General features: G+C 35.4%; 1 protein-coding gene across 1 annotated transcript; it reads left to right on the forward strand.

The window, feature by feature from the left end:
* The first annotated feature begins 2987 nt into the window (after positions 1-2987).
* On the forward strand, positions 2988-12265 carry CUNH6orf58 (chromosome unknown C6orf58 homolog). Its single transcript, XM_029223535.1, has 6 exons — positions 2988-3342; positions 5185-5271; positions 6726-6910; positions 7846-7946; positions 11674-11912; positions 12108-12265. Exons 1-6 carry the CDS (start codon positions 3042-3044, stop codon positions 12263-12265), a joined length of 1071 nt encoding a protein of 356 aa, XP_029079368.1. The 5' UTR covers positions 2988-3041.
* The last annotated feature ends 11805 nt before the right edge of the window (positions 12266-24070 follow it).

Genomic DNA, 24070 nt, shown 5'->3' on the forward strand with positions numbered 1-24070 from the left:
TTTCTTAAAGGCAAATGAAATTAAGTCCACTGAAAGTGTCTATCTATTGCATGCAAAGCAAGTTGCTGAATCATGGAAGATTTGTGAGAATAGAACTCGAGATGATTGAGTTAGGTAATTAAAATCATGTGTAGATGTGATTTATCTCGCACTTTCTTCTCTTCTAGGGTTTCAAACAGGGTGTCTAGTGATATTCTCCTCTTGTGGCTCTAGATCTCACAAGAAGTTAATGTTTAACCTGCATACCAGGTCAAGGAGTTCAGGGTACATCTTTGTTTTAAATATGTTTCTAGTGTATAATTTTCAAGTATATCCATGTCCTTGTTCCAATGAAGATGCAGTTTTGGTGTTTGTTTGTTTTTTTATTTTGGTTTTGGTTTTTGCTTTTTTCCCTTTATATTTCATTCCATAGTAGAGGGAATAAAGATAATTTTACAAAGGAGTTAATAATAATCCATTTCAGACAAAAAGTATAACCAAGGAATATTTAATCAGGAAAAATATAGCCTATCTGCTATACTATTACACTTGTATAAATATATCACCTGTAATTAAAATATTAACTATAAAAGTATTTTACATGCTCTTAAGTATAAACCAGTTAAATATTTAGGGATACCTTATTTTATTTTATTTGTTTTTTAAAACTAATTTTTATTGGAGTAGGGATAGTTTATTTTAGAAACCTTGACTATACCTTCTGTTTCTGACAGATCAAAAATTTTTATTGATTACTAGGACTCTTCATTTGTGAGCATAAAGCCATGTGCTTTGCATACAAAAAACTCTAAATCTTTTTACTCTTCGACCAAGGGTGGGGAATAGAAGAAGGATGAAAGCATGGCTCCATAGTTCTCTGGCATCTAGCTTTGCATTCTACCATTCCCAAGATAGTATCATTGTCCTTAAGCGTCGAGATGGAATTTTAGCCATCACTTTCACAATCCAAACCACAACACAGATGAAGGGATAAGGAAGTGGCATGTCCTCTTCTTGTAAGGGACATGTGGGCACCATTTCCATTTATGTTCCAGTGGCCAGCAATTAGTAACATGGTTGCTTGGGCCAGGGATACTGGAAATGTAGTCTTAATTCTGGTTGTCCATGTTCCTAACTAAAATTCTAAGGAAGAGGAAAATTGGAAATTAACTAGGAATTTTTGCCCACAAATTGGCTTGGTCTGTTGGATACACAGGCACACTTCAAGCTTCTCCCTTGCAACAGAAACTTCTATTAAGTGGATCTTTCATATATTTTTCATAAATTCTAGTATATCAACATTCATATTTACTGTGCAATATATTAAAGCTTTTTTTTGAGAAGGAAGTACTCTAATATCATATTTGATATATTTTTAAATCATAATTTAGGCTTGGGAACTCCTGGAAGGTGTCTGTAGCTTTATCTATAATATTATAGGCCATCCTAACCTAAGCTATTCTTTAGGTTCTGATGCAGGAGTTCCAAAATTCAACTATTTTATATGTTAGCCAATATATCAATTTCACATACTTTACCCCCCCAAACACTAGTTGAATAGCTTTTGCATGGAGAAAACTCAGCCCTTTTAGAGGATTCCATTCCTTTATAATGAAATTGTAGTCACCAGGAATTTTTTTTTATATTAGTTGAAAATTACACCTGAAATTAGAATCGGTTAGACTTTGTCTTTCCCTCTGGAATCTAGAGATATGTGATTCAGTATGGGAGCTAGTAGTTTTCATAGTCAATAAATATACTAACTAAATGTATAAAAAGTTTTTTCTTAGTCTTTGGTGAGAGATAAACTAATGGGCATCTGAAGGTTTTCCATCAGGGACCTATAATCAAACATTCTCTAGAAGTACTCACAGGACTCAGCATGTAGTTATACTCAGAGATAAGATTCTCTACAGTGATGTAGTAGGATATGCAGCTGAACCCTAAGGGAAAAGACACAGGCAGAGTCTAGAGGAATGCATGTGTAGGTTTCCAGATATGCTCTCTCCCTCCCGTGAGAAGTCACACAGGGCACACTTTCCCCACAGCAACAAACGTGCAGCAACATATGTGTGATGTTTCCACCCATGGATGCCCATTAAAAGCTCAGTGCCCAAGATGTTTATGGGGGGCTAGTCACATAGGCATCCTCTGGTTTACTAGGGGGCTGGTCACATATGAAAATTCCAGACTCTACTAGGAAGCAGGTGTTTCACACATACCTTATTGTTTGCACAGTCTAGGTAGAGTTAATCAGCTTGTCACTTAGCTGTAGATTGGGAACTTTGAGAGCCAAGTACACAAATGCCAGCCAAGGTCAACCTTGCCAGCAGGTTTTTCTTATAATAGCAATCTCAGGTTTGCTATGTAAACTCTTTTCTGCAAAGATAAGTAAATTCCATGTCTTTATATTTCCAGAAGAATAAGGTCAAGACAGACGTGTAGGAGTGTGCTTAACTTCATAGGCATTAAAGGACAATGTAAATATAGTAGCAGTTTCCTAAAAGTGTTTAAAATATTGACTCATTCAACATTAAAATTTTCAACAGCTTTTTTCAACTGTCATGTGAATAATATATTGATGATGTTATTAAACAAGGGAAGCCCCCGATTTTTTTCATTTCCTTTTTTTAAATTGAAGTATAGTTGATGTACAATGTTATATTAGTTTCAAGGATACAACATAGTGATTCAACATTTTTATAGATTATACTCAATTTAAATTTATTACAAAATAATGGCTATATTTATATATATGTATATTGTGCTGTATAATATGATCTTGTTGATTATTTATTTTATACATAGTAGTTTGTATCTCTTAATTCCCTACCTCCAACTGCCCCCCTTCCCTTCCCTCTCCCTTCTGGTATCGTCTAGTTTGTTCTCTTTACCTGGGGAAGCAACCTGTTTTCACTGGTAAGACTTTCCCAGGGAAGGACTGTGATCTCTGGGAAAAAGAACAGAGATTTGATATGCTAGGATATAAGCAAATACCATGACTCCTTCCTCCACTTCCCAATAAAAGCTCTCCCACAATCTCCACCCCCAGCTCTGGAGTGATGGCTTTCCTTCCTCCGTGGGCCTGTGCACTAGTTGGTTGCATTTCTGTTTCTTTAGCAGGAGCTTTCAGTCTCTCAGATCTGTATCCCCCCCTGTGGAATGAGAGTCCTGGTCAGTTCAGCGACTACAGGGTGGAGAATGGAAAGTATGTTATCGATCCCTGGTTATACTCTAAGAGAATGGGGATATATAAAATCCTCATGAACAAAACAGCCAGTTATTTTGAAAAATTTGCACCAGATAATGAACAAAATTTTTTATGGGGATTGCCTTTACAGCATGGCTGGCAATATACTACAGGTAAGAATGACCCTTGTTTTTATTCTAATGATCTTCAAATCTAACCATGTTGTAATTGGGAAGTGGAACTCTGTATACACCAAAGCATGTCTTTGAAAGTTGATTCTTTTCTTTTTCCTCTTTTCCCCTCATAACCATTATTTTTCTACTGCTTCTCCCTTCTCCTCCGTCAATCTTTCTGTGTTGCCTGGTTTGACTAGAAACTGCAATGGGGCATATGGCATAGTTGCCAGACACAAAAAGACTTCATATCCAACCTATTGGGCATTCTACAAATATTTATTGAAGTCCTACTAGGTGCCAGACTCTATTCTAAGCACTGGGATGAACAAAACAGTCAAGGAGATATGGACTAAAAGCAGAAGGTGATGTCAAATTAGTTTGAATTTCGTAAAGTTCTAACTATGATAACCTATATATGGAGATGGAGAGAACAGGAGTGGCACCTTGTTCATGAGGATGTTTCTCTGCAAAAGATTGATTCCTTTCAAAAATAAAATACATTCTAGTGTTTAGTTAGAAGATACATTTGGGCCAAAGACTCACAAATGATAAGATATTTTGGCTGGCGGAGAAGCTCATGAAACAGAGTGGGTGCTTCCTTCACTCCATACTGATAACACCACCAATAAGGAAATTTGTTCTGTTCTGATGGAAAAAATATAGAGAGAAGATTAAGGTTATCTAAGATCTGAGGAGGAGTCACATACAGGAGCTACCGAAGTTGGCAATTCATGCACCTTTGTCAGGTGATGTCTTGAGACTCAAACTAACTCCTATTCATCTGGCTTTCCTCAGAGTCCAAAACACAGAGATCCAGGAGAAATTATTAGCATGTAGCCCACCATGGGAGGCATGCCAGACTCCGGGGCCTTGGGGGCCAGCGGTAGATGGAGGCTGAATGCTTTTCTTATTCTTTCATTACATTCACATATTATGATCAAGCCTGATTAAACTCATCCAATGATGGGCTTATATGTCTCCAGCATTTTCTAAAAGCAGCTGTGGGGTGCAGGTAAGTAAGTATTGCAGACAGTTTCCCTGCCGTCAAAGACCTTACAACACAATTGAAACAGGATAGGTATTAGAAATTAAACAGAGAACAATAAATAACAACTCTTTGTTAAAAATTAAAGTGCAAAACAAGGGACACAGTGGAGTCAGCTGGAGTAATCAGAAGAAAAAAATGCATTTGAACTGAGATTTGAAATGTGGACAGAATTTCACTGTGGAAAAAGAAACAAAATCTACTAGGGAATAAAAGAATGAACAAAAGCAGAGGTTCTCGCGTGTAGCTGCACGTTGAAAACAAATACCTAGTTTTTAAAAATATCAATGCCTAGGTCCACCACCAGAAATTCTATTCTGATTTAATAATATGGAAAATCAAGCTACAGAACAGAGCCTGGAAATAGCATGGCATAGGTATATGTGACTGAGTGCAGGTGTGTGTGCACGCTCACGTGCGTGTGCAGTCTGAGGAATAATCAATTAGGAAAACTCACACTTGTAATATTCATGCAGGTTAACAGCATTAACAAGTTCTTTATCAATCATTGCTTTGAGAAGGATTACGTTAGGAAAAGGAGAATAATTACAAAAGCAAATAATATTCAAAACAGATAATCCAAAAGTGGAATACTGCAGTGATGTTAGATCAAGGAATAGAAATTGGTTCTGAGATGGGAAATGAAGGGTAAAGAGTGATAGGAAGATAAACACAAGTTATCAAAAGAGAAATGTTTGTGCATCTTTGCAAACAAACTGCGCCTAGGTAAGAAACAATTATTACCAGCTTCAAAATGTGCATAATAAATAATCCGTGCATCCTCTCTCTTCTAGGCAGATTAGTTGATCCCAGCCGAAGGACAGACTGTGGCTATGAATATGGAGATCGTTTGTGCATCTCTGTGGACAGCTGGTGGGCTGGTATGTTCATTTAATAGAAAAATAGGTAATAACCTTCCCGCAAAGAAAATATTCAACCTAAAATCTGAGGGACAGAGACAAAACAAAAACAGCACTATTCCTCTGTAAAAAGGAGTTTACTTCATCATGTACCTTGTGGCCTTTATGTCACATTCTAGGATTTATGGCCACAATTTTAATAATGATTCCTTAGGACATATTTCACATGGGGACTGAATTGAGGAACAGCAAAGGACGATGGCCTTTGAACAACCAGCATTGGCAGTTAGATGGGAGGTCCCACTAGCCAGAGGGTCTCCAAGGACGAGGAAGGATGAGAAAGGAGAGGACAAGAAAATAATGCTTTCTTCTCATTTTGCTCAGATAAAATGTGCTTAACTTTGAAACTCATAAAAATGTCAGAGATTAATCTACCACAAATTATTCTATCAATCAGTAATCTAAGGCCTCTGTCGGATATTTAATACTAAAATAATTAGAAGGTAGTTTCTAATTCTTTAGCTTTATTTTGTATTTTAGTAGTGAAATTAATTTACACTCACTTTCTTAGAGATATTTCCCAATAATTAGAAACAAGGTCACATTAAATTTCACTTTCTTGCAGTGACACACATCATATACACCTTTACCTATTTTTCTCATAGGATACCAATGGAGTCTTTTCAAAGACTCACAAATAGTCATGACTACAGATCTAGAATTCAGGCTTCTTTTGTCTCACATGGACTCCATAGTTTGGAGTATAAGCCTGCTACCCTGGGGCGTAGGACTGCATTCAAAATACATGTCTATGATGAAAAATGTTCTGCATCACCAGTGGGAATCAGTACAATAAGCTTTACAGTCAACTATATCATGATGTCTAAATTCGCTGGAATAGGTTCCGTTTAGAGAGAAATTTTAAAAATCTTAATTCAGTGTTAATTTAATTATCCAAAGATCTATTGCCAACACTTACCCAACATTTTTGCTTTAAAGACCTAATGTAAGACAAAGACTTTGTGACGTCATGGTTGCACATTAAACTTGGTTAAATAAAATACAAAATATCAATACTATAACCATATTAAGATAATTTAGAAAAAAATCACATTTCATGGTAAAACCCCAGCTAGAGGTGTTGTATCATTCTTTGCACAAGTAGATATCTTTCTTTCATTTTTACATAATGCTTTGAAAAATGAATGGTACCAAATTCATGGAAATTACTTTTTGTTTTAAAATATTGTAGTCAACTATTTTAACCCATATTCATTTCTAATTGTAGGGTCATTAACAGAAACATGTTAAAGTTATGTATAGGATCCTTAGGGAGATTTTCAATATTTTGCAGTGACTTTTTTTCATGTTCCTGGATCTGTGAGTTTTTGCTTAATGGTTTACAGATTACTTTAAAATATCCTCTATCACATTTATTAGTGCTTGTGGTAATAACAAGTACTTTGCAATTACAGATATAAATTACTTTCTGTGTGCACTACCCTTCCTTGCTGCGGTTGATTCTGGCATAATGGGGATATCATCAGATCAAGTCCTGCTTTTGCCACCACCCAAGGACCAGACAAAGTTTTGTCTTAATATTTCTAGTTGTCAGTCATCCTTTCCTAAGACGATGAAGAAGTGGAATGTCCTTTACAAGGTGCCTTTATTAAGTTTTATAATTTATTCTCTTAGGAGGTGGTAAGGTAATTTCTTTTCTTTTTTTTTTGTATAATGCTTTCTGTTTAGGTTTTTGTGTGCATTATATGCTATAAAAATGTAAAATTTTATGCCAGCTATATTAATGTCATTACATTACAGCAGGGCATTACATGTCATTTACACCCTCTGAACCAATGCAGCATTAACAGAAAATCTATCCACTCTTCTCACCCTAAATAAGCCATACATAAATGTGAGAGCACATAGGATATCTCACTGAATGAAAGGATTATTCTGGTAAATTGAACCTTCAAGTCAACTGAGCAATAACACTTGGGAGAAATATGATTATGGAGTTGGTTTTAGAATAGTCAATTAACTTGTTTCAAGTGATTTGATAAGCGGTCACAAATAGGTATATCTAAACAATTACGTGGCAATCAAAACCAAATATTCAGTGACCAAAATAAAATACATCGGTTAAGCACAGTCATGAACCAAAATCAATGCTAAAAGATAGATTTACTAGTTCTATAGGTTATTAGTTCATTTTTAAAGATGTGATTAAATTAAATATTCTGGTAACTTCCCCCTTTTCTTAATGTTAAACTTTTGTGGTAATTTCAACTATGGTAGCAGAAAAACAACTGCTAATCAAAAAGTAAAGTTCTCTAGGTCAGTATAAAATGCTGACTTTCGGGAAAACACATGCAGTTCATCTCTTATAGATGCACTCAATATTACTACTAATAATAGATAATTATTATAGTCTTTACAGAGTGTTAGTCACTAATGGCTTACACAAGTTAATCCATAGAAACAAAATTTTCCTGTCATGTAGAATATTGCTAAATTGTAAATGTGAACAAAATTAAATTGTAGAGAATTGTTATAGTTGCTCACATATGAATAAATTTCTTCTCTTTACTATAGCGTTTGCAGTCACCTTCTAGTAGCTTTGATGACTTGTTGAAGTACTTGTGGGATGCACATCTCTCATCCTTGAAAGATGCTTACAAAATTTTTGAAGATAGGTAAGAATGGATCCCAAGTTATTTCTACTTAATACGGCAAATAATTTTTCGTCTTATTTATGCCTTTTTATTCATTTTCTAATATAAATCTTCCTATTAAATGTTATATTTAATCATTGGGGATTTTAATGATGATGTGTGATTATTTTAGTATGATCAGGCTTAAAAATTGTTTTATGAAGAAGGGGCAAAAATTTGAGAAAAAAAATCTTGTACTAACCAACCAAACCAACCAACCACCAGCTAACCAACGAACCAACCAAAAAAAACATACAACCAATTTCTCTCTATTAAAAAAAAAAGAAAAGAAATTATCACTGTTTTTTTTAATCATAGGCACATAATATGGTAGCTACATACTTGGGGAAGAAAATTCAGTAGCATCAGGGTTTGCATACTAAATAGCCTAGAAGATTATCAAGCCACTCCACAGGTACACTTAGAAGTATTATACACCTAGATTTGAGAGTGTAAGAATGATTTGTGTTAAGATGTGAATAGCACTGTATTAGTGTTTTCCACAGAGACAGATCCAATAGGAGATGATAGATTTATAGATAGATGATAGATAGATATAGATTTTTTGTAAGGAACTGGCTCCTATGACTATGGAGGGTGGCAAATCTATAATTTGCAAAGCCAACGTCAGTTCAAGTAAAAAGGCTGCAGCTGCTATAGAACCAGGAAGAGCCTATGTCTCAGTTTGAAGGCCATCAGCCAAGAGAATTCTCTCTTACTCACTGAAAGATTTATTTTTGTTCTAGTCAGGCTTTCAACTGATTGGAGGAAGCCTATCCACATTATAGAGGGCAAGTTGCTTTACTCCGTCTACAGATTTATATGGTAATATCTTCCAAAAATACCCTCACAGAAATACCCAAAATAATGTTTGACCAAATATCTGGGCACCCTGTGGCCCAGTCAAGTTGGTGCATAAAATCAATGATTACAGACACTACTTAGGGGGTGGAGTCAATCCCCAAGAGTGAAGTATGGGCTAGAAATCTGGGTATAGTATAAAACAGGAACAACAACAACAACCAAAATCAGGGCTCATTGGCATTATACAAGCAAATTTGTAAATCCAGGCAAGAATGTTGGGTACCTCATATTCCACTGGTTGTTGTCTGTCTCATGAACTCCATCATCCAGTAAGGTAAATAAATCACCTGATTAGCAGATTCACAGCATATGTCCTTCTTTACCTATTGGTTTCAACAACTAGGTATTAAATTGGGCAATCCAAACAGTGATAAGCTCAGTTTTCTCAACTTTGAACTTGTAATAATAACAGTACATACTACACAGGGTAATTTGGGGGATTAAATCTATCTACGCATCATGCTTAACTATCATCATCACAGGAGGCGATAGAGGGCAGCTGTAAAGAACATGAACTTTAAAGCCAAGTTGCTAGGGTTTCAGTCCTGACTCTGCAATTAATTAGATGTGAGGCCCTGTATTGCATCCAGTTTTTCTCACACGAATGTGAGGCACAATCAACAGCCATTAACCCTCAGCGTCATATGACAGTAAGTGTTGATTGCTCACGTGCCTGAGGCTTAGCTGGGCAGCTCTGCGGATCTTTCCTGGGCTCATGTCATGTTGGCTGATTTTTACCGGCCCCACAGGGGTGAGTGGGAAAGCTCAGCTCTGCTCCACTTGTCTCTCGTTCTCCATCAGGCAAGCCTGGGTGTTCTTCACTGTGATGACAGAATAGCAAGAGAGAGAAACCAAGTGTGAAAATGCATTTTAAGCTTATGCTGTGTCAAGTGGGCTAATATTTAATTTTTAATTGAAGTATAGTTGATTGACAATATTGTGTTAGTTTTAGGTATACAGCAAGGTAATTTGGTTTTATAATATATGTATATAAATATATATATTTATATACATGTATATGTACATATATATATTTATATACATGTATATGTACATATACATACATATGTATCTATATTATTTTTTATTCTTTTCCATTATAGTTTATTACAAGATATTGAATATAGTCCCCTGTGCTATACAGTAAATCCTTATTTATCTATTTTATACATGGTAGTGTGTATCTGGGGAAGGGGCACTGGAAAATGACAAGCCAAAAAACAGGGACATAGAGAGTATTGAAGAATTGAGGCCATGTTTACAATCTGTACAGCCTGGGAGCTTCCTTAAAACCTCATGAGTTACTTTCTTTAGGTAAAAATAAATACTAGTTGTTTCTTTACATGAGACAATACTGAACCCTGTGTAGTCTACATATACTTAAATAAAACTGTGGTCCTGGATCCGCAGATTGGCTGGTACATGTATATATTTTATGTTTTAAAATATATTTTAAATTAAAATGAGCCTTTTAAGGTGTATTTTTCTTTTTGCTTGGACATATTTTAACTGACTAATTGGTTCAATTGTTCAATAGCACATTCAATAGAATAATGTGAAAGGCTTCCTTTGAATTTCACTTGTGCTCCTATGGCTTCTGTGTCTTGATCTGGTGCCCACATCCTTTTCCCCCTTTCCTAGTGTTGCTGACTCCCCTGCAATTTGTTTAACCCATTGTTACTAGGGACATGTGGCTATTGGTCAAAATCCTTATGAATTCACATTTCCTTTAGTCCTTACTTCATAATCAGCTGTGATGTGACTAAAAATAGTCAACTGTGAATCCAAACCAAACTCTTCTCTCATTAAGAGTCCACTGTATGCAGTCTTCCACTTCTGGGTGTTAGAGGCAGGGAGGAGCCTGTGTGCATGTGAATGAAACACAGCAAGGTTTCTTCTCTGGGTTATGTTACGATTTGCTTAACATTGACAAACATGATGCAAAAGTTTTCTGTTTAATAGACCCTACATATGTACTTTGGAAACAGAAAAATTAGAATATAACCTAATTACTAGAAAATTGAATATAATCTAACGAGAAAACAAACTTTTAAATATATGAGTAGTATAGTGCTTTGGGAATATAGTGGAGTAGGAAATAGTTGATTCCACCTCAGGTGGGATGGCAAACTTTGTGAAGGAGGTGACACCTATGATGAGACTTAAAAGAGAATGTAGCTGGTGAGCAAAGCAGGGAGTAGACAGTGTTTCAGGGGGAACAACTTCGTTCAAAACCTGCAAGTTGTTCAGCAGTGGGTGGGGACAGGAGCCATGAATTATATAGTTATAAAACTAATTACTACACCCTAACCTTTCCACTGTAATAACTTGTTCCACAAATAGGTGAGAGTTTGGTTTCCTGGAAGATTTCCTCCACTAGAATAAAACCCATGTATTCAGAAAATCAGACCAGAAAATCAGACATCTGTCTCTCTAGGGTGCTCAGTGTTTTAGGGGGTCTCCTGACGCTAGGAAGTCAACAGTTTTACTAAGGCTGTCTGAGTCTAGCCGAGATTTTACCTTGGAAACTTTGATTTTTATCTGCACATTTCTACTAGCTAGTCATAGTCTAACACCTGGTTATATGATTCCCAAGGTATAAGGTATCTGGTTAATAGAGATAAAAAATTCAAAATAAAATATAAACAACTGATGGGATGGTCCTTTCCAAATTCAAAATTTTAATTAGTTATATCTTCAAAGGCAGGCACTCAAGCCATCACATTCTAAAACTAAAAACTAGATTCTTAGTTTGTTGGCAGAAGGTGATCTTTCCTAGAAAATGACGAGGCTGAAATTCTGAGTGGAGTAATTATAATTGTAGATGTTTCCACTTGTCTTTTAGGTTAGAATATTATTCTAAACCAGAAGCAGATTTTGGAAGAGATTGGTGTGTGGCTTTGGACTATTTAGCTGCAGCCAGCTTTCCTACAACCTTTATTCAAGTATCTGGGTTCCAGAAGGGCCTGCCACCACGAGTGCTTGTTGATGGGGATAAAGCCCCCTTCATCAGTGACTTTACTGACTTTCAGAACACAGTCCTGCTTGGTCTAAATCTTCTTCACCAAGTGGATAACGCTACAGGTAAAGGCCTTATAAAAAATACCTTAAAGAAAATCAATATTGTGTTGAATAGATAAAGGAAGAAATAGTGATTACCAGAGATATATGTTGTTAGAGCACATACTCTGAAAGAAAGTCATGGTTTATTAAGGGTATCCATTACACACATTTTGGTCCTTGCATTCATGGCTTGTCCTTTCTTATGGGTCCTGTTAGACTGCACCCCACAGTCCTGCAATCCTTGCAACAGCCCAGCCGTGTCAGCTACAGAGACTTCAGCCATTTACCGGACAGGAAATCTTACGAAGTCAGAGGCAAAGGGCCTGGAGCGACACCCCACGGTGGTACAGCCAATAGCCGGCAGGACACTGTAACAACCTTCGCTACACAGGGGAGGGGGAGGCTATCAGTTATAAGGGACGTGACATCAGAAGGGCTCCTTGGTTTCCAGGGGGATTGTTGGAATATGCCTCCCCTCAGCTCTTTGGGTTAGAAACTTGCATGGGCCACTGTTTCCTGCTGAGCACCCAACATACTGGAGCCGTTCTGGTCCGAGAACTAGAACAATCATTAGCTGAGGGCTGAGCTGATAACGAAGGTAGCTACTGATTAAAGTTTCAGCTTAGGAGGGGGAGGCAATCATGCACATAAATTAAGGGTAAGGCAGTGCCGGGTGGAGTAAATCATATACAGACAGCAAGAGAGCAGCCATCTTATGGGGCCTGACCATACAGGTCCTTATTTACCCATGAAGCTACCAGACTACTTCGTGTACTTTATTCATCTACAAACACAGATATATATTTTTTTGTTGTTATAGTATTTTTTTTAAAGAAAATCCTTAATATCACTCTCAGATTTAGAAAAAAAAAAAAGAAAACCTGCCATGATTAATGAGAAAACTAGCAAACTGACTTATGTGAGTTCCCTCCATCCAGCCTTACTAGTCATGGCAGAAGTATTCTGCTTCAGCCCCTCAATTGTAGGGTTTCCTAGCAGAGTGAAAACCAGAAGAAATCTTTAATTGCAAGTTTGACTCACTACATCATCCTAATTTTCCAGACATGCTCTTATGCAGTGAACCAAACTTAAAACATAATTAAAATATTAGTATTTTAAAAACAAAAAATGAATCTGAAAGATTTAAAAGACATAAAAGCAAAGTAAACATTAAACTATAAATTTTTGAACTCTTATTTGCATTAAGTAGAGTAAAAAACCCAAATGTCTTAGGGGCTTCATACAACTGAAGTCTTTTCTTGCTCCAGTAATGGTTCCAGGGCAGTGTTCTCAGTCCGTGGCAGCTTTCCTTCACACAATGAGTAGCAGACTGAACATCCTTACATCTGTGGTTATTCCAGCCCCTGGCCTCTACATTATTCACATTTCACCAGCAGAAAGACACTATAGTGTTGGAGAAAGCCTGGATATTTCTCTCACTTCATCTCACACTCTGTTGGTATGAAATAGTCACATTGTCCCATATCTGGACGCAAAGGGGGCTAAGGAATTAAATTGTTGCCCAGGAACCACTCTTGTGTGACAAATCTACACCATGAAAGGAGATGCATGAATTTTAGGAGTCGCCTAGCCATCTCTGCCAAATTATTACATAGTATAATTGCATTCTAGGCCTGGATGGTATAAGCTGGCTCTTACCTGTTAAGATGTAAAGGGTAAAGAACTGAGTCAAGAGTTGAAAGTCCTTGAAAGCTTGGAAGGCCCATACTACAATATTTTATTACAAGATTCAATTTTATTGAAATGTAGCTTTGGATTTAATATGTGGTTTTGAGTTACTCTCACAAGAAAAAAATTGGTGATTAAATATTGAAAACTACTGATTTAAAAAAAATAAACCTTGATAGCATAATTGTTTAGTTAATAAGGCATTTAATAAGGCCTTTACTATTAATAAGGCATTTACTGTTAATAAGGCATTTACTATTATCTATCCATTATTCTCATGGCCAACCACTCTCCACATTCCCACTGACACTCAGACTTCAGTAACAGTGCCAAAGGCCTTGGAATTTCCAAATAAGTAGAGGATAGGGAAAACATATTAAAAGCAAAGCATAATTAAAATACAAATAGTGACATTTAAAAATGAACATTTTAAATTAATTCAATAGAAATACATATTTACATTCACAAAAATACTTTCAAAGTATCATTTAACACTTTTTAGTCTCCAGAAGTATTTTATGATGCTCTTCACAAGGAACCTGAGTTAAATTCATTTGAATAAATAAGTAAAATCAAACTTTTCAGGCCTCAAGTTAGCTCTTTAACATTTTCACTGATGATAAGAATTGGCATGGAGGAGTTTTTTTTTTCTAATTATGTAAAATTCTCAACAACCTCTCCATCTTCAGTGGCAACAGCTTTTAATCCTTGACTACACATATTCTAACACTAGAGAACTCATATTAAAGCTGAGAAATAATATTAAGTAATAAATAAGTAGTAAGAAAAGAAAGCCTGCATAGGTTTTTTGTTTTTTTCATGGGTGATATCGAAAATAAACAATGAAGACTGAGTGAAGGTTCAAAACTGTCAGAAGCTAGATTCAAGGTAATGAAATTCAAAGTGCTTTAAAAACTTATCAAACTTTACGTTTCAAGGCTGAGGCCAGATGACCCCTTCACTGCCCCCATCCTGACCAAGAAGGTCATTGCCTCATCCTCCTTTCTTTGAATGGGGACAACTGTTTGCTGAAGTGTGATGCGTGAAGAAGTGGGAGAAAATGAGCTTGGGCATCTCAAAAGCTTCAATTCAGATAGCAACATAGGAGGCTCCTGAGCTTACCTCTTTCAATAGACACACCTAATCTAGGGCTACATACAAAACAATTCCTTCTGGAAAGAATCCATAAACTAGCTGAGTGACTCCTACACATCAGGCGAATGAGAAAAAAAGTCCCACATTGAAACAGGAAGGAGGATCTGTGCTATAAACCCCCCACCCCCACCCCGGCACAGTGACACATGCCTCGGAGGGATCTTACAACTCCCAGATTCTCCCTGAGTAGTGAAGGGTTTGGATTTGCCATCTCAGCTTTTGAGGCTTCCACCTGAGAGACGGGCCGCCAAAACATCTAGCTTTGAAAGGCAACAGGGATTGCATCCATGAGACCCAGGAGGCTAAAGTAAATGAGAGATACTTCTCAAAGGGCTTGTGCAAACTCACTGTGGCAAGCCCCTCAGAACCCAAAGCAGAGGCAGCAGACTGAAATGGGCCCAGCTTTTCCATGAAAGAGGCCTATTTGCTTATCTTAATAGCTGCAGACTGAACCGCAGTCTTGTAATTTAATGCATATCAAGGGGCTGGCTACAATATTCTCCAGAGACTGGAATCCCATTGGGTGCCACATTCACACTCTTCCTCTGTCTCACTCCAGATTGCTGATATATCCTGGAAAGGAAATTGTGCACACATTTGGTGCCCCACTTTTTTACAGCTGCCATGCAGGGGATACCCCTTGAGTGCCTGGCTGCAGTCTCCAGCAGAGTTGAAGTTCATGGGTTCCACAGGACTGTAACAAACAAAAGCTATTGCCTGAGGATCCAGCTTACAATCAGCCTACATGTAGGTGCTACCTGAGATCCTCCCCTTTGGGACACTGACAGGTCTTGGCACACCCTCAATTACTGGAAGACACTAAGAACAAAAAAAAAATTGCTTAGACAATCACAAAGACTGAGAAACCACCAAGAACTGGGTCAGGGTTAAATGATAAATTTCATGTCCTATACAAGGCCACTCCTTCAACGACAGGGAGGGATGGCTGTTTTATACAATGCATAGAAATCAACACAGAAAGTCAAGAAATGTGAAGAAAAAAGGAATATGTTCCAAATGAAAGAACAAGATAACACCTCAGAAGAAAACCCTAATGAAACAGAGATAAGTGATTACCTGATAAAGAGTTCAAAATATTGGTCATGAAATGCTCACTGGGGTCAGGAGAACAATGCATGAACATTGTAAAGTAAAAGTAAAAAAATTTGACGCAGAGAAGATACCAGATAGAAATCGCAGAGCTGAAGACTACAATAGCTGAACTAAAAAATTCAATAGAGGGGCTCAGCAACAGACTGTTGAAGTGGAAGAAAGGATCAACGAACTCAAAGACAAGGCCATGAAATTCATCCAACTAAAGAAGCATGGAATTCCCTGGTGGTCCAGTGGTTAGGACTCTGCACTTCCACTGAACTGCTGGGGGCATGGATTTGACCCCTGGTCGGAGAACTAAGATCCCAGTGTGACCAAACAAAAAAAACAAAAAAAAACAAAAAAATTAAACAGAGTAAAGATAGCTTAAGTTCCAAATAAAATGAACCTAAGGAGACCCACACCAAGACACATTATAATTAAATTATCAAAAGTTAAAGACAAGGAGAGACTCTTAAAAATAACAGAAGAAAAACAACTTATTATGTAGAAGGGAACATCCATAAGACTGTCAGCATGTTTTTCAGCAGGAGCTTTGCAGGCCAGAGGGAGTGGCACAATATATTCAAAGCGCTTGAAAGAAAACCCTGCCAAACAAGAGTGCTCTACCTGGAAAAGCTGTTTATTGAAGGGAGCTTTTTGAAGAAAAGCAAAAGCTGGAGTTCAACACCATGAAGCAGCCTTATAAGAAATGTTAAAGGGACTTTTTAAAGCTGAAACAAAAGGGTGCTAATTAGTAACAGGAAAATATATGAAATATGTCTCATTGATAAAGGTAAAATACAGTTAAATTCAGAATAATCTAATGTTGTAATGGTGATGGATTAATCATTTATGAATCTAGTATGAAGATTAAAAGACTAAAGAGTAAAAATAACTATAACTACAATTACTTGTTAATCGGTACATAAGACAAGAGATGTCAATTGTGACACTGAGAACATAAAACTTGGGGGTGGGGCGTGAGAGTAAAAATGCAGAACTTTAGAATGTCTTCAAACTTAAGTTGTAGGCTTAAAGTAGACTGTTATAAATATAACATATTTTATGTTAAGTCTCATGGTAACCACAAAGCAAAACTCTATAGTAGATACAAAAAAAGGTAAAGAGAAAGGAATCTAAGCATATCCTACAGAAAATCATCAGTCACATAGAAAGAGAGCAAGAAAAGAAGAAAAGCACAAAGGAATTATAAAACAACCAGAAACAACAAACAAAATGGCAATAAGTCCATACCTATCAATAATTACTTTAACTGTCAATGGACTAAATTCTCCAATCAAAAGACATAGAATGGCTGAGTGGATAAAAGGTAAGACCCAACTGCATGCTGCCTACAAGAGACTCACCTCAGCTTTAAGGAAACTCAGACTGAAAGTGAAGGGTTGGAAAAAGATATCCCATGCAAATGGAAACCAAAAGAAAGCTCAGGTAGCTATACTTATATCAGAAAAAATAGACTTTAAGACAAACATTGTAAGAAGAGACAAAGAGGATCAGTATATAATAATAAAGGTTCAATTCCACAGGAGGATACAACATTTGTAAATATTTATGCACCCAACATAGGAGGACCTAAATATATAAAGCACGTATTAACAGATCTGAAGGGAGAAATAAATAGCAAAAAAATAATACTAGGGGACTTCAACATATCAATAGATAGATCATCCAGGGAGAAAATCAATAAGGAAACATCTAGGATTGAATAGTATTTTGGCGATTATTAGAGTTTGCAAACCACTGGCCCAATAATGGATCAAGGCATTTTCGTTCGGTCTACAAATATAAATATTTAAAATATCAAATTATTTGTGAAAATAATGATAAATTTCATGAAAAGAATCTAAATTTCTGAGACTCTCCTAAAAACATTATAATGCAGGGTATGGTGGGCCCATATTTCTGCATGTCACCAAGTTCCTGAAGTTGAGTAGGAACTGCCTCTCCTTGAAATAGTTTTTATAGCTACCATCACTACTAATTTTCTTTTTTATTTTCTCTTTATTATTCTCCCTCTTTATTTCCACCCCAGATTTATCTTAACATGAAATTCCAGGATCCCTGAATTCCCTCCATGGGTTTTCACATGGCCAGGTCTGCAAACATCTGGCCCCAGTGAAAAGCGTCCCATGGACACAGCAATCCTTGGGTGCACAGCTGCACAGTGCACAACTCCCACTACTAATTTTCTATATTTATCTAATCTCAAACATTTATGTTACCTTCCTAGTCTCTGTGGACATTAGCTTTTGCAGCCTCCAATATAAGTAATGACTAGTGTTATATATATGAGTTAAATCCCTCAAGGAATGAGTACTGGTAATTGTGCAGTATCAATAGATCACATTTTTTTTGCCCCTGTGCAAAATCAAAACCAGTTGAGACAAGCAAAGGAACGAGCGAATGGAACCTTAGCTTTAATGCTGGATAACAATTGAAGAATATGATTTAGGCATGCAGCAACAATGTTCTCCCTACTACATACCCTTACTCTAGACCTGGGAAAGGGCACCCAAAGGAAAGTTTGCAGAATAGGTCAGTATCCTAGTATCACTTCCTCACTAGTCTAGATAGGAAAAAGAGAAAAAAAGCTATTCCTGGATCTTAGGACTTTAGTAGATTAGCTCTAGCCAATTGAAAAGCATGAACTGAAGGCTCATACCCACTAATCAGGTAACATGCTTTATCTCCATGGAAAGGAGAAAAGGATGTTCATGAAAATAGCTCTTAATGGAAATTAAGCATTATCCTCCTATCCCCAAAGAGCTTAGGCAGAAAAAGAAGTATACCTGGGACCAAGTATTCTGGATACTGCCAAACTGTTACCACTTGTACAGTAACAGATCTAACCTAAAATATTTCTTCTTTTCAAAAACTGTTTTTAAAACTCTTATTTTCTCTTTATTTAAAATGCATTTTAATTGCTGTACATTTTACTAATTTATTTTTAAGTATATGTAATATATTCAAACTTAAAAAGTCTAAGTGACACATCAAATGAAAACAAAGTCTTCTTTACCATCTTTCTTCACTTGTATCTCTTGGTCTTCCACCTAATTTTAAAAAATCAGTCCTTGGTGCAAATTTATTGAATTTTAAAAAATACTTAAAACAGTGCAAATAAATGAATAAATAAAACCTATGTTGTCTGTACAAATGAAATTATACTCACTGCTCTGCACTATACTTTTTACTAAAAAATCTTCATGGAGCTTTTTCTGTATCAGGACATATTGATCCAACCCCCTCTGTTTAAATGATATGTAGTGTTTCATTTAATGAATATGCCATAACTGTGGACATTATTTTCCGTTATAAGCTGGTAGCAATAATGTAACAATGGCATTTTATGTATACATTTCTTGCCATAATTTATTATTTTACCAATAAATGTGTAGAAAGGAACTGTATTCAAGTTGATGGGTCATATATTGCCAAATGGTATTCAAAAAAATTTTCAGGAGTTTACATTTTTGTTATAAAACTATGAATTAAGGTTCTTATTTTCTCCAACCTACTATCATATAGCAATTTCTATAATTTGTGTGTAATGTAGAAAGTGCTACTTCACTCATATGAATTTACAATTCTTTGACTGTGTTTGTGTGCTTTTCCCAGTTTTCTGGTTAATTGCTTATATTTCTTACTGATTTTTGTATGAAGATCTGGTCAATTAATTTTAAATTAAAAAACTTTATGTGTATAATTATCATGTAATGTACATATATATTTGTATCCAAAATACATAGAATTTTTAAAAAAATAAACATTTTAGCAAATGCGTATACATTTAAATTTACATGTAATTATTTTATATTTTTCCCAGATTCACTATCTTTGACTATATGGAAAATTTTAATGAAGACACAGGCTGCAAAGAAGCTAGCTCTAGAGATTTCTGAAGCAATCCTTGCAATCTTTAATCCAACGTTTCTGGAAATGATTAATGAATTAAAATGAACAATTCTAACAAATTGGACAACAGTAATTTCAAAATTTAACACTATCATAATCATACAGTTTTCTTGTTTTTGGTGTTTATGACTTATGCTCATTTGTTAGGGTTTTGTCCATGCATTCCTAACTTTAAATTCAACTTAATGCAATGATTATTTTGCTCAATTAATAATTCTTGATTTTTGAATTCATTAACACTTAAAATGTTTAGGATCTAAAGAAAATTGTATTAAGCTATCACAAATCACTAAGAAATTAATAAACAGACAATAAACTTGTATGGCTCTTCTGTTGTTATCCTATGTAACCCGATTTCATGAAATTTAGAGCAATATGTCTTGCTGATTTATAACCAAAGTCCAGAACATTTTAAAATGAAGTACTGACATTCAATTAAAGTTTTAAAACTCATAAAACTGACCTGGCAAATAGAATATATAATTAGTTTGTTAGGGGTTTTTTTTGTGTGTTTTCATTGACAACAAGTGTACAGCAATTAGGTAAGTTTCCCCTCCTTTGGTCCACAATTGATAATGAATGCTTAAGGATCAAATTTCTCAAGGCTGCTCTCGTAGGAGACAGTATCCACTGGCTAGGAGGTGGTGACTTGTAGAGCCACATGAAGCTTTCATATAACGGTTTTCCCAGTGATAGGGGCAGAGTAAAGGAACAAAGTAGGTCAGTTTTGGGGGGCACCAGTTCTTTATGGCTCAGCGAAGAAAGAATTTGGTGAGAGGCAAAGTGATAAATAAGAAGTGCTTTATTAGAATAGGACACTTCTGAGGCTTTCAGGCAGGCTAGCGAAAGGGTGCTGTGCCCTGAGAACTTAGTGGGCTACACTTATATAATCCAAGGAAAAGTGGGGAGGGGAAAAAGACCACCTTCTTCCTCATTTTTTTTTTTTTTTTTTTTTTTTTTTTGCGGTACGCAGGCCTCTCACTGTTGTGGCCTCTCCCGTTGCGGAGCACAGGCTCCCGACACGCAGGCCCAGCGGCCATGGCTCACGGGCCTAGCCGCTCCGCGGCATGTAGGATCTTCCCGGACTGGGGCACGAACTCGTGTCCCCTGCATCGGCAGGAGGACTCTCAACCACTGCACCACCAGGGAAGCCCTATCTCTTCTTAAAGGAGAAAAATGTTGCCCTCTGTGACCCTGAAATATTCCATAAAAATGAAGTATCCCATAAAATATGAACTAAAAAATTCTGAACATAATTTTTAAATTTTTTCAGAGAGAACATTGCTAAATCAGGTAATACATTCTAAATCAATAGTTCATTTTTAAGCATTTTAGAAATTCAAATTCACTATTCAGATTTTCATTTAAAATATTCTGCCTCTTGACTACTGTCCATGAAAATCTGTTCCTCTAAATTTCATGAAATTAATTTAAGTAGAATAATATCCCAAAAGTCCAATCAGCGTTTTATTACCTTTATTAACTTACCAGCATTTGCCAGTTATTCAACTGAATCTATACTGGACAGTTAACATTTTAGTTATTATTGGAGAACACTGTTCCTTGAAAATTTATCATTGTGGATTTTTATTTTATTATACATTTCCAGGAGTATTTAGCTAAGACAATGAAGAATGAATTCCAAAATCTCTAGAAACAGTTTTCTTGTAACTTCATTAAATTTTTCCTAGAAAATTTAAAGACATTTAAAAGTTGTAGGTAAAATTTTAACTTTGATCCCAAAAGATGAAATTATTTAAAACAAAATTCAATTTAACAAAATTAATTTCAATTAGTATAAAATTAGCATGTTTTCATATACATTTTAAAATAAAACATATTTTGCTCTTTAAAATTATGTTATGCCTTCATATTCAAATTTATAAGATACGTAACTGAAGAGAATAGTGGATACAGCAGTGATTAAAAGAATAAGACCCATAAAAAGTGAAGTGATATTTTTTGCATATTAGACTATTGCAAATTTTAAAGTTTGCTAATACTCATTTTTGGTGTCTATGCAGAATTATGAATCTTAATAAACAGTTTGTGTGGGGTTTTTTTGTGTGTGTGTCTTTATTTTGATAAGAACATAATCTATACCACACTCTTTCACTGCCATTTGGCAATACCTGATCATACATTCATTCCCAGCAATTTAATCTGTCACCATTCCAACAAATTAAATTAATGAAAGTAGACATCAAATGTCACTTTGCATTGCTTAAAACTGGAAAGAATATAAATCCATTCAGTGGAAAGTTATGTATTATTTAAAGAGAATGATGTCTGTTAATATTTGTTAACTTGCTAATATCTAAAATATACATGATTAGTTAAAAATATATAGCATAGAACAGTTCCATTCATATAATCTCTTTTATGCAAATACAGAGTTTTTATCAAATAATTTATTCATGTATTTATATTCACTAGTTCATATACTTATTTTTGTAGAAGTGGGCCCAAAACTTAAATATATGTAAGTATATATATCAGGCAAGAAATAATGGTATGGAGGTTAAGTGATGATGATGGAGAAGGTAAGTTTTATTTGCATTTAATAACTTTCTGTAGTGTTTGAATTTTAAATAACAGACATGTTGAATATATTTTAAAAATAAGGAAAATAATAGTCATAAAATGAAATGTTATTAGGAAATAAAGTAGTAACGGTTGTGAATTTTGGGTGGACCAAATATGTCAGAATGGATTGATCAGTTAATGAACAAGAAAGAGGATACAGAAGACTTGAGCTTGAGCTACTGCCCTTTTTTCTTCTACTAGTTCTCTGTTGGGAAAATCATATTTATTTCCCATTACTTTATTTTATGAGCAGTTATTTCCATTAACATCCCTGGACTCTTGCTCTACCCTTAATTCTTCTACAGGAGGTCCTTGACTGGGATTGGTTAGAACTTACACATCAAAGTCTCAGGAGTCAGGAATCACTCTTTTCCCCGTATTTTTCCACACTAAGAGTAAGGCAGGGCAGCCACGCAAGCAAGTGGCATAATCTGCAGACTATACTTTCCCTTGCATGACTTTTCCCAAGTTTGGTTAAGATAAATAAATAATTTTTTTAAAATACCAAAGTAATGAAGACTTGAAGTCACAAAAATATCATGGCATAAAGGCTAAAATACAAGAAAATTTAGTGCAGTTGCTAGTGTAAAGAAAAATCTTAAATTTTTTTATATCAAAAATGTAGTTGAATATTACGTTAAAAAGTTTAATATATGTTAACTATGAACCAGACATGTTCAACTGTAAAAATATTTTGATTAATGATATTCTATTTATTATTTTGTCTATACTTGAATTAACTAAAAATATCTGCCAAGGTTTTCAGCACGGTTTCTGAATTCTGAGCATCAGTGGGAGCATGCAATTACTAGAGGAAGTGAGGAAGCTAGGTAACTCGTTTAACTATGTTCCAATTTACTGTTTCTTTTCTGCATCTTTTTCTTTTTTATTGTAGCCTACAGTGAATTCAAAACTCCTTACTAAATCCAAAGCTAATTTTAGTAAAAGTAGAGCTTACAAAAATTTAGAAATTTTATAATTTTTAAATGAAATAAACTCTAACCATTCATCTAATCCCTCATTCTTTACATACTGGGAAGTTCAAGTTTGTTAAATCATCTTGGCCTAGATTTTACTTTCTGTATCTGACAATGTGGCAAAGATGACTGGCAATTCAACAGATTTTGTGATTCCCCTATCAGTGGGGCTCAGACAAGAATGAACTTTCCCAAGTCCCTCCCATCCTCCATCCAGTGGGGCTGTATTTTTGCCAAAGTTATGTGAGATAGTTATGCTTATCTCTTCTAGTCCTAGGCCTTTAAAAGGGGGTCTCTCTTTAAGCTCTCTAATTCTTTTGATTTTTGTACTGAGCATACAATGGTGAAGCTGTAAAGATTGACGGAGCCACAGATTGAAGGATCCTAAGCCCCTGAATTACCATGGAAGAAAGCCTCCTTTCAATTGAGTAAACATCCTGAATCATTATGCGAGGGAGAAATAGAATCCTATTGAGTTTTGCCGTTATAATTCAGTTTATTTATTCAAATATCGTGTTACCCTAAGTAAGGCATACACAATTTTAAATTTACAATGCATTCACTTTTATTTTGACTCATATCTTATTTCTGAATTTGGCTTTAGGGAATAGAAATTAGATATATATATATATAAATATATAAAAAATATATATATTTTTTTTTCCTCAATAGAACAAGGGTAAATGGTAAATAGTATCTGGAAAATTGAATGATACAGTAATTTTCAAATTTACCATTATG

This window comes from Monodon monoceros, unplaced genomic scaffold (assembly GCF_005190385.1).
Source record: "Monodon monoceros isolate NGI ecotype Baffin Bay Population unplaced genomic scaffold, NGI_Narwhal_1 Super_Scaffold_15, whole genome shotgun sequence".
Classification (NCBI taxonomy): domain Eukaryota; kingdom Metazoa; phylum Chordata; class Mammalia; order Artiodactyla; family Monodontidae; genus Monodon; species Monodon monoceros.

Excerpts from the sequence above, each read along its gene's own strand:
- CUNH6orf58 (XM_029223535.1), top strand. The coding sequence starts at position 3,042 with ATGGCTTTCCTTCCTCCGTGGGCCTGTGCACTAGTTGGTTGCATTTCT. Across the intron at positions 7,947-11,673 it reads TACAAAATTTTTGAAGATAG|GTTAGAATATTATTCTAAAC; the intron begins GTAAGAATGGAT and ends CTTGTCTTTTAG. Across the intron at positions 11,913-12,107 it reads CCAAGTGGATAACGCTACAG|ACTGCACCCCACAGTCCTGC; the intron begins GTAAAGGCCTTA and ends GGGTCCTGTTAG.